Raw genomic sequence first — 10,236 nt, 5'->3', positions numbered from 1 at the left:
GTTGCCTGTTAAGAACCACCTGGCTGCTCCTTGAAAATACAGATTCTTGGGCCCAGCCCAGAAGCCCTGACTCAGAATCTCTGGAGAAGGCTAGATTCTGCACTTAATAATAAGCCAATTATCACCATTGTTTTAGAGCAGGGGTTCTTAACCTTTTTTGTTTCAGAGACCCCTTTGTCAGGTGAAAACCACAGGCCCCTTCTCAGAATGTACCGGCAGATACATTGACATGTCTTTAAATGAAATTTTAGAATTATTCAAAATTACATTTTACAACTTCCCCGTAATTTCAATACCTTATAACCTAATACAGTTCAACATCTGTTCAGATGGTCATTTGGAAATTCAGGCTTACCCCAGTTTCATAAAACCATAAACCATCTCCCCCATCCTTAGCAACCTTTTTGCAGGCAGGTATCCATTGTACTCAGAACACGTTACATCAGAATAAAAATCATACTAAGTCAACACTATACTGTGTATTAACAAATATTTCATACTTGCATCAACACATCCCAAGAATAATGTTTTTAACTGTATAAAATAAAATTACAAAGGAAATCGGTTACATATGTTGAAATAATTTCTAAAATAAAGCATAATACTATACATATGCGCTTCTTCCTAACACATTAAATAATAATCCAATGTCAATGTGCAGACTGTTGTTTATCTTGAATAAGAACATTAACCTGTGGTGTAATATTTGACAAGGCAACACGCATATCCTGTTGAACATCTAATTGAGATGATTTCTTTCAATTCAAGCTCACGGACCCCTGAAATCGTTCCGCGGGCCCGTGGTTAAGAACCCCTGTCTTAGAGTTAGCCCTCTTTTATATACAGACTCAGGGACCTGCCTTGGATTTAGCTACCGTCACTCCATCATCCTAGATCAGAGGTTCCTCGCTTTGGCGGCACTTGTGTCGTTTAGATTTAAAAGTCCTGAGGCCCGGCCCCCCCACCCCCCACCCAGAGCTCCTGACCTAAGGGTTGTGAGCTGTCCCCTCCTGTCGCCCCGCGAGACCGCAGCACCCAGCTCGGCCTCCCGGCTCCTCCCGCCGCCTCCTCGGTGCCCCGCCTGGGCCGCAAGCACCGCCTGACCCAAACCGTGGCGTGTGCGCTGCACAAAGGCCACCTTAGCGCAGCCGGGAAGCGGGCGGAAGCCCGCGCTTTTCAGGTTTAAACTGGGGGGGGGGAGGGCCAGAACGCTCCTGGGCCTCTCGAAACGCTTCACAGTCTCCACCCACGTCCTCCTCCCGGCTCCTGAATTTCAACCCCGAATCGGCTTTCCCCGTGCGTCTTGTTTTCCCATCTTGGGATTGGTTTTGCCATTGTGGGCGTTCGCGTCGCCTCCCCGCCACGGTGGGCCCAGCTCTGGGCACCAGACTGGGCCTCCCAGACGCCCATCTGTAGCCTCCAACAAGCCCATGCCCCCAGGGCTGGCTTCACACCCCCAGACCCCACAAACCTCAGCTCAGCTCTGCCCCTGCAGAGAGAGGCTGGCAGCCAAGTACCCGCCCAGGCCGCCACACGCCTCTCCTGGGCAGTGTTGCTCCACTGGGGGTCATTTCTCAATCTACACTGATGAGGGGATCCCTGGAAAGTTCTCGGGGTAGTGCCAGTTGCCCCAATTTTAAATGAAACTTCCTCATACCATATGACACCCACCCTCTCTGAAAGTGTGTGGAAGCTCATTAATTAGGCTCCCTCTCGCTAATCCTGTCTTGTCTGAGGACTCCTTTTTCAATGGTAAGAAATTCTAGGTTCCTTCATCAAATCTCATCTTCTCTTTCTGTTCATTGTTAACAGTGTTCACCTGATTGGTGCTCACCCTAAGGGTTCGGATCAGGGGTTGGCAAACTTTCTGTAAAGGGTCTGATGGTAAATATTTTCTGTGTCGTGGGCAGCACAGTCTCCGTAGCGACTACTCAGCTCTGATGCTGTAGCACAAAATAGCCATAGACAACACATGAACGAATGGGCATGGAGGTTTCCAGTAAAATTTCATTTGCAAACACGGGTGGCAGGTCAGATTTGGCCCATTGGCCATAGTTTGCCAACCCATTTCCTCTTTGGCAAAGTGAGGATGGCAAAAGAAGTGGCTGACCCTTATTAATGAACAGTTATCATGTGCCAGGCACGGCGCCAGCACTTCACCTCCTTCATCTCATCTCCTCCTCACAAGAACCCAATGCAGTAAGTCCTCTGACCCATTGCGCAGTAGGGAGCCTGAGGCTTTAGTAGCTCCTCACTCGTCCGTCAGACTGCAGATCGCGTGTTCTTGGGCCTCGGCCATGCCGTGGTGAGGAACGAAGAGCTAACCCAGGCAGTGCCTGGCAGAGTCTCGCCTCCTGCCTCAATGGCTACGTCTATTAAACAATGGTCATCAACTTTCAGGTTTTGGAGGAAAGCCTTGTGGAGGAGAAAAACCGAGTGATGGATGCATTAAAGGAGGAGCAGAAGAGAGTCCAAGAGCTGGAGGATCGCTTAACCCGCCAGAAGGAGGTATGCGGCTCCGGGAGATAAAGTCAGCTCGAGCTTGAGGGCCCCATGGAAGTAAGTCTGGAACCGTTTGGAAGGGGACAGAGTGTGGCAGAACCTTCCTAGGGCAGTTTGTCCTTGGGTGGTCTTAGCGGCTGTGGGGAGCCTGGGATACTCCAGGAGAGGACCCTAGAGTAGTAGCCTGGACAAGCACTGGGGAAAATCTTATAAACAGCATCAAAAGCTGTCACCAATAGGCTAGGGCAGCAGGCTGGGACTGGTGCCGTGGCATCTTCCGCCTGGAGGATGTGTAACATAGCATAGAAATGGATGAACTACAGAGTGGTTCCTCTAACAGCCTAAAATGATGCAGCCTTAGCTCCACCACCAAGAAATTTCCTGCAGCCCAGGGCAGTCCATCCCAGTGCTGACCCCATGGACGGGCAGAAAGTTCCTCCTTTAGGTAGGGCCAACCCCTTCTCCCAGAAGAACCTCGATCCGCCACCACCCCCTGGGCTCCTGCAGGCTGCCTCCACTTTCTCTTGCACCTAAAAGTCTTCTAGATGTTTGAAGGTAGAGGCACATGCTCCCTCGGTCTGCTCCTCTCCAGGCCCCAGTTTCCGCCTTACGTGCCTCACAGGGCCGGCGCCTGGGCATGGGCCCTTCTCTGACCTGCCCTGCTCGCCACAAGGCACGGATTGGAAGCCCATTGCCTGAACAAGGGCAGCAGATGTGTTATTTTTGGCCCCAGGGTGTTTTATTTAAAATCCGCAGAGTTTATGGAGAATCAGATTTCATCTTCTCTGGAAAAGTGAAAAATCTGGCCCTCAGTTCTACCAGGCAAAAAGGGGCCGAGGCCAATCCAAGAAGCAGCAGTTTTCCCACATCATCACCATTCCCTACTGTGTTACACACGGCCCACTTCATTTTTGGTATCCGTCTGGCCCCTATAGGCATTCGAGTTTGCAACTCATGGTCTATTTTCTTCCTAAAGTGTGGCAGGCAGAACCAAGCCCAGTTCTCCAGCCACACAGCAGGACTAGGACACGACTCTCCCCTCCCTTGTTGAGGATGTTATACTTCTCTTAATTGCACCCAAAGTAGCTTTTCGGAAAGCTCTATTACCTTGTTGACTCATGTTTAGCTTCTCGTCACCCTCAGATCCCAGAGTCTTTTTCACACACGCTTTCCTTAGTCCATCAAGCTCGATACAGCACAGAGTAGTGTAGAAAGCAGACTTTGCAGCTAGATGAGACATAGGTTCAAATCCTGCCTGTGCCACTTGCCAGCTGCAGCAAATCTACCAATACCCACCTACACTCCAGAGTGCCTGTGAGGGCTAGAGATAATATATAATTAAGCGTCCAACCCAGAAGGATCGTTCAAGAAATGAGAGCTGATATTATAATCACTGCTACAACTTCTACCTCCACTTCTAATTAGGCACTTGTGTTCTTTCAATCCCTGCTCCATCCTCATTCCTCAGTGCAAAACCCCTGCCCACCCACCATGGAGACCACTGGGCAAAACCCACAAAATGTGCTCTGATCCAGTGTGAGAAGATGTTTCCATGTTGTTTCTTGCTACCGGAATCTCAGGTCCCTGGGAAGCCCCACCCAGCTGGGCTGTGCAGACCCCCGTAAACAGTGCCCCTGAGTTATTCCTCTAGGGGTGGCAAGGAGAGGGGAGTGGTCTTCTAAGGAGTCACTGAAGCCAAAGGCCCTTGAATTTAGAGATTTGGAGGTTCTGGGGGACTTCATAAGAGAATTTTAAGGAAACCACAGCAGGGAGACAGCCTGGTTGCAGAGGGGCTGTGGCCGGGGTACCCCAGGTCTGTCAAAATGCCAGCCCCCCTCTCCTTAGGCAGAGCCTCTCCGTGCTCTCCCACTGGGGAAACCTGGGATCCAAAAGTCCCAACCACGGACCCAGCCTTGACTTCGTTCAACCTCGGATGGTTATTTGATTTTTCTTTTTATTAGAACTTCCAACTCATTATCAGACAAATCTTTAAGGACAGCAGAATCCCTAGGTCACAGTTCTGGTTTTGAGGTAATGTTCGAAGGGTCATGCCTGTTACCCGCCCCCGGCCTCTGGAGGATGACGGGACCACGCGTGAGCCACGCGGTCTCTTCCCAGTAGTGAGCGTCTGAGCTGCAGAGGAGTGGCCGAGGAGAGTCTGGAGTTTAGATGTGAGAGCACATGCAGTGGAGCCAACTCTAAGTCCCTGGAAAGGGCCCAGAAGTCTCTCTCAATTTACAGGAAACTGTCTTACCCAGCAACCTGCCTCAAACATTCAAAATAAACGTGAAATTCCCATGACGTCACTGCTTTTCTGCTTTGTTTAGGGCTGGTATTAGAACACTGGAGTGCTGGGTTATGTTTTTTTATTTTTTAACTGCTTTTCACTGAAAATATATAGTTTTTCAGCCATATTATGTATTGAGTGCTTCTGTGGCCTTATCGGGGGTTATCACGGAAACTGCATTCCAAGTTCCCAACAGCTAGCAGTCACGCAGTGTTTAAAACACAACCCATCTGGAAGTTGAGGTCCCCTTTCTTGCAGTGACTGGAAATAGGGGCCTTGCCTGCAGTTTATATCCTTTAATGATGTGCACGCAGCCAGTTAGCTGATTAGCTTATCTGCAAGTGATTTCCCGGATGAATTCCTTGATTATAGACACCAAATGCTAACCAGACTTTCTTCCCTAAACCCTACCATATCACCACTTCTTCAGGTTTGCCTCCCATCCCCCTTCTAGAAATCGGTGTATCATGGCTCATTAATTCAGTACACTGCTGTCTCTTAAAACCTGATTCACTCACTGGGATTTCTTCCAATCATGAGAAATTCCATTATCAATGAGAGGCTCCTTTTCTATCAGGCTGCCTGGCACAGCGACAAGAGCTGGGGCTCCCAAATAAGGCAAGCCTGGCTCCCTCTGCTCCCTTGTTCCTTACCAAGGACAACCTGTTTGCAGGCATCATGCTTTCCCGGGTCCAGAGTTCAAATTCCGGCCTCACTGCTAACAAATGGCACGCACCTCGGGCCACTCACCAACTTCCTGTCCCTCGGTTCCTCGTCTATGAAATGGGGCCACTGATAGCACCTCTGTGCTGTGAGAGTAAGTGTCACCCTGGGTGGCAAGTGCTTGCTGTGGGCCCTGGCAGGCAGTCACCACTGCAGTGAGCATCATTAGCACTTTCCCCCAACCGTGCAGGCAACCAAAAGGACTGGTCATTGACTTTCAGGTTTTGGAGAGCAGCATGGCCCATGAGAAAAGGAAATCAAAGGAAGCCTTAGAGACAGAAAAGAGAAAAGTTCAAGATCTGGAGAATCACTTAACCCAACAGAAGGAGGTAGGAGTGGCAGAGAGAGGATGTGGGCTGAGAGGTCAAAACCCCTTGGAAGGCGCTCTGAGCCCAGACGTCTCCGTGCCCCGATGTAGAGTGTGGTGTGCAGCATGCACGGACCAGGGCCAGCGTCTCTTTTTGAAGGGCCAGATCTGCCACTTCCTGGGTGGCTCACCGCAGCGGGTCGCTTCACCTTCTATCCCTATCTGTAAAGTGGGAGTGACACCAGCCCCGACCTCGCAGGAGTAAACGCGGTAATGGAGAGAAAGTGCTTAGACTTGCACTCGGCCATGGCCCTCTGTGAGTGTTTCCTGCTGCTAATATTTTAGCACCACCCAGGCTCAGCTACGTGGGGACGAGAGATACACTCTGGGAGAGGCCCCCTGGGTGGCTGTCCAGGCCGGCCCCTCGGCCAGCACCCTCCTCCTCGTCCCGGGAAGGTATTAATATTTATGATGCGGTTCAGCACAGCCATGGAGAACACACCCTCCTGGCTCCCACCTCCCGGGTTTGTAGACTCCCAAGTGGGCTGCCCTGGACTGACGGATGAGTAAGAGGTACAAACATCACAAGGCAACGCGCAGTAGGCGGGTGCAGGGTGGCACTGCAGGCACGTCAGAGAAGCACCAGGGCTAATGCCTTCCGCAGCGGATGAGAAGGGCACCCTCCAGAAGAGCGTGGCATCGGGGGAAGGGTATCTGAGTCCAGGCCCAGACAGAGCTGGGGACACCCGCGTGCGGCCACCCACCCACCCGGACTGACCTGGGGACTGGGCCCCTCAGCCGCACCTGCCCAGAGCGGCCCTGCCAGGCAGGCCCCAAGGCTAAGCCTAAGGGACAAGATCTTCAGCCGGTCCAAACACCCAAGTGGTGCCCGGGGGGTCAAAGAGGGGCTCTTGAAGCCTGGGGCTGGGGGGACATGCAGTGGGTGACCCACAATGGCATCCCCATGAGCCAGGCTCTGGGGTGGAGGACAGACACATGCCGGCTCTCTCAGAACTTCCGGAAATAGAGCTAATGACGCAGTGAAGCGTTTGAGCTGGTTTCATTCATTACAGGAGCAAATAATTCCAGAGCACCCACTGTGTGCCAGGCCTGGCCCTGGGTGCCAGAGCACCTCAGAGAGCAAGACAGAGCAGGCCCAGGCTCTCCCAGAGCTCCCGTGCTGGCAGGGGGAAGGCAGCCCACCACAGAGAGACACAGTGCTACGGGAAAGATAAGAGAGAGCATGCGCGAGAGTGAATCGCAGTCAGGGTGGGCTTCTCTGAGGGGGTGACAGTCAAGCGAGACCTGGAGGAGAGAAGGAGCCACCCAGGGAACTTCTGGGGCAAGAGTGCCCCCCTGGGCAATGGGGCACAAATGAGAAGGACGGGGACCCAGGTTAGCCAAGGGAAAGAGGAATGACGCTGAGACCAGAATGAAGTGGAAACCAAATGCGGGGTCGGGGAGAGAAAGTAGGGAAGGAGACAAGGAGTGGGTGAGGTGAGGCATGGCTTGGAGGACGCAGGAGAGCTTGGTGGGCTGAAAGTGTCAATTCTGGGTTCAAGTCCCAGCTCTGCCCCAACGTGCTGTGTGACCCTAGACAAGTCCCCTGCCTTCTCTGTGTCGTGACAGGATCACCTTACAGGTTCGGTGGGAAGTGCAAGTGTGCATCCATGCATGTCAAGCCCCTGCCCGGCAGTGACACAGAGTGCACCTTGCTCAGGGGTGGGATCCAAACTGTGCACAGCAGCCGCCCCAGAGCACCCTTACACACACGGGCCAGGGCCCAGGTACCTGCCAGGTAGTGCGGCTCTGTGCTGGCCTAGGTATGAGCGCACAAGCACGGCTCCTGCCTCCAGGTGGGGCACGGTGGGGCTCAGGAGGACAGGTGAGGCAGGGTCCAGAGGCCGTGAGCAGGGTGGTCCCGGCAGAGGTCTGGAGTCTACGACGGCACCGGCACTTCCCGGCTGTGGGACCGTGGGGCGTTCCTTGGCCTCCTCCTGCCTAAGTCTCAGTGTCCATTTGCTCGTCTGTAAAATGGGGGCAATTGTACCAGCCCTACCTGGGGGCTGCAGGTCAGATGCACTAATGCTCAGGGCAAGACACTCACAGAGCAAGCATTTAAAGAATGGTCTTTATTGTCGCTGTTATTTTCACTTGTAATATACCAAGCAGCGCACAGTGAGAGGAGGGCAAGTGCCCTCCCCAAGCAGCGCTGGGGGGAGAGTCTCCCGGGGCGGGGTTGATGGAGTTCTTTTGATGGGCGGGGCTTTTGCTGCAGGGCAGGGGCTGGGCAGTCTTAAGCCAAGACCTGGCAGTGGGACTGTGCCAAGCCCCCCAGGAGGCAAGCACCAAGTGCAGGTGGGGGGAGGGGCAGTGCACAGAGCAGGGGGGCGTGGGCAGAGGGCCACCAACATGACGTAGAAGATCGGGGCTGTTGGGAGAGTATTCTCTCGTCCAGGGCTCAGCCCATCCCCAAAGCCCTACCCAACCCCTCTCAGTAAAACCTTCCCATCCCCCAGCACTAGCAAGCCCTGTTCAGAAGGTCTTTAAAAACCAAAACTGTTATTGTTTGTTAACTGTTCTCTTTTTTGCCAAATCATATACATTATTTTTCCACTCTGCATATTCCCTGAAACAAATTTAGAAGATACAGACCAGTGAACAGAAGAAACTATAAATTGTCATAATCCCCACGTCCCCCAAATAACCACTCTGTACGTGTCCCCGACATGTCCCTTCACCCTTTCATCTGTACCCATAGATCCATATTTTTAAAATATTTTTCTTATGAACTTTACTTTCATGTGGGGAGGGTTTAAATGCAAGGGTTTCAGGAGCTGCAAATCTGATTTCTCAACCCCACTGTGGCTGTTGACCTCCCAGAGCTTTGAGGGTGAGTCTGGGTCCCCAACTCCCTGCCTGTCTCCGGGCCTATGGGGTATGCTTTCCCAATTCCCAACAGCTGACCTGCACCTGAGTTTTTGAAACCAAGACCTTTGTAGGCTCAGGAGAGACCACCTGCCTTCTCCTTTGGAGCCACTGGTGCCAGCCCACCTGGGACTGGCTTAGCCTGCCCCACCCCTGCCTCCCAAGGAGCCAGGTACTTCCCAGCAGAGCCACATCGGAGCCCACAGGCCAGTTCCATCAGCGACTCAACACCAAACAACTTGACCTTGAACACTCACCAGCAAGTCACTTCCCAAGCACCGGCCCAGAAATCCTGAATGATGAATAACTCTCTCTTTTCTGCACATGACTAACCAAGAATACTTCCGTGCCCGCCACCAGGAGAATCTCTATGCCAAGATTCTCACCTCCCTCTCCAATGGGCATCTTGTTCCTTAGGCCTCTCGCTCCTAAACCGTGACTCATGGTCTCAACGCTTACTAATCCTGGCTTCCCTCCGCGTTGCTGTCTCCCATCCTGTTTCGTGCACACGCCCTCAGACCACTTGTCGTTGACTTCCAGATTTCAGAGAGCAGCATTGCCTATGAGAAAACTAAGGCAAAGGAGGCCGTGGAGAAGGAGAAGAAAAAGGTGCAAGAGCTGGAGAATCGCTTAACCAAGCAGAAAGAGGTAGGAGTCTCAAAGAGGAAAAGACACACAAGTGCCCAGTGTCATTAAAGGCAGGCTCCAGAGCCAGGCGGCCTGGGTTCAAATCCTGCCTTGGCCACCCTCAGACAGTGGGAGGCTAGGCAAGTCACTTACCCATCTCTGTTCCTTGAATGTGTTTCCACATTCATGAAATACAGATGATGTCAACAGATGGACCTCATTGAGTTGTTGTGGGGTTTGACTGTTAATATACACATAAAAGTGCCTGGTGCTTGGGGAGTGGGTGTAGCTCAGTGGCTGAGCTCCTGCTTCCCAGGTATGAGGCCCTAGGGTAAGTCCCAGATACCTCCTGGGGAAAAAAAGTATATGATTAAACTCAAGTGGTAAGGTGCCTGCTTCCCATGTATGAGGTCCCAGTTTCAATCCCTGGTATCTCCTGAAAACCAAACAAACAAACAAACAAAAAACAACTCTCACTGGGGAGCAGATGTAGCTCAGTGGTTGAGCACCTGCTTCCCATGCATGAGGTCCTGGGTTCAATCCCCAGTACCTCCTGAAAAAAAAAGTGCCTGGCTCTTCGTGGGCACTGTATGGCTTGGCCACTCGTATTATCATTAAGAGCTCACAGTGAGGAAGGGAAGGGGCAGGACCTGAACCCAGGACTGACTCCAGGGCTCCCACTCTTCATTCCTCCCGCTCTGCTATACTTCAGCTTTGTTTGCAGTAAAAGAGGGGGTGTCAGGATAGGGAACACCTGAATTTCTGATCACCTCGATGCCAGTTTTCTCACCAGAATTTATCATTATCATCACCTTTGTAATCAAAACACATTTACTGTTATGGTTGAGAAGAGCAGCGGCAG

General features: G+C 52.1%; 1 protein-coding gene and 1 non-coding gene across 6 annotated transcripts in view; both read left to right on the top strand.

Annotated features, from left to right (window-relative positions):
* The window catches only part of FHAD1 (forkhead associated phosphopeptide binding domain 1), a 130,211-nt gene that overhangs the window by 79,721 nt on the left and 40,254 nt on the right, over positions 1 to 10,236 (top strand). For 4 of the 5 annotated variants that reach the window (XM_058304351.2, XM_058304348.2, XM_058304347.2 and 1 more), the window contains 3 exons: positions 2,401 to 2,508; positions 5,734 to 5,841; positions 9,288 to 9,395. In XM_058304351.2, the coding sequence (XP_058160334.1) occupies positions 2,401 to 2,508; positions 5,734 to 5,841; positions 9,288 to 9,395 (324 nt within the window). The remainder of the gene's footprint in view (positions 1 to 2,400; positions 2,509 to 5,733; positions 5,842 to 9,287; positions 9,396 to 10,236) is intronic. The other variant, XM_058304350.2, reaches the window with a different exon arrangement.
* On the top strand, positions 9,855 to 9,929 carry TRNAG-CCC (transfer RNA glycine (anticodon CCC)). Its single transcript has one exon. It is a non-coding gene; the product is annotated as a tRNA-Gly (tRNA).

This window comes from Dasypus novemcinctus, chromosome 9 (genome assembly GCF_030445035.2).
Source record: "Dasypus novemcinctus isolate mDasNov1 chromosome 9, mDasNov1.1.hap2, whole genome shotgun sequence".
NCBI classification, from domain to species: Eukaryota; Metazoa; Chordata; class Mammalia; order Cingulata; family Dasypodidae; genus Dasypus; species Dasypus novemcinctus.
The sequence above is the reverse complement of the archived record's forward strand: the minus strand, read 5'-3'. Positions and strand labels throughout refer to the sequence as shown.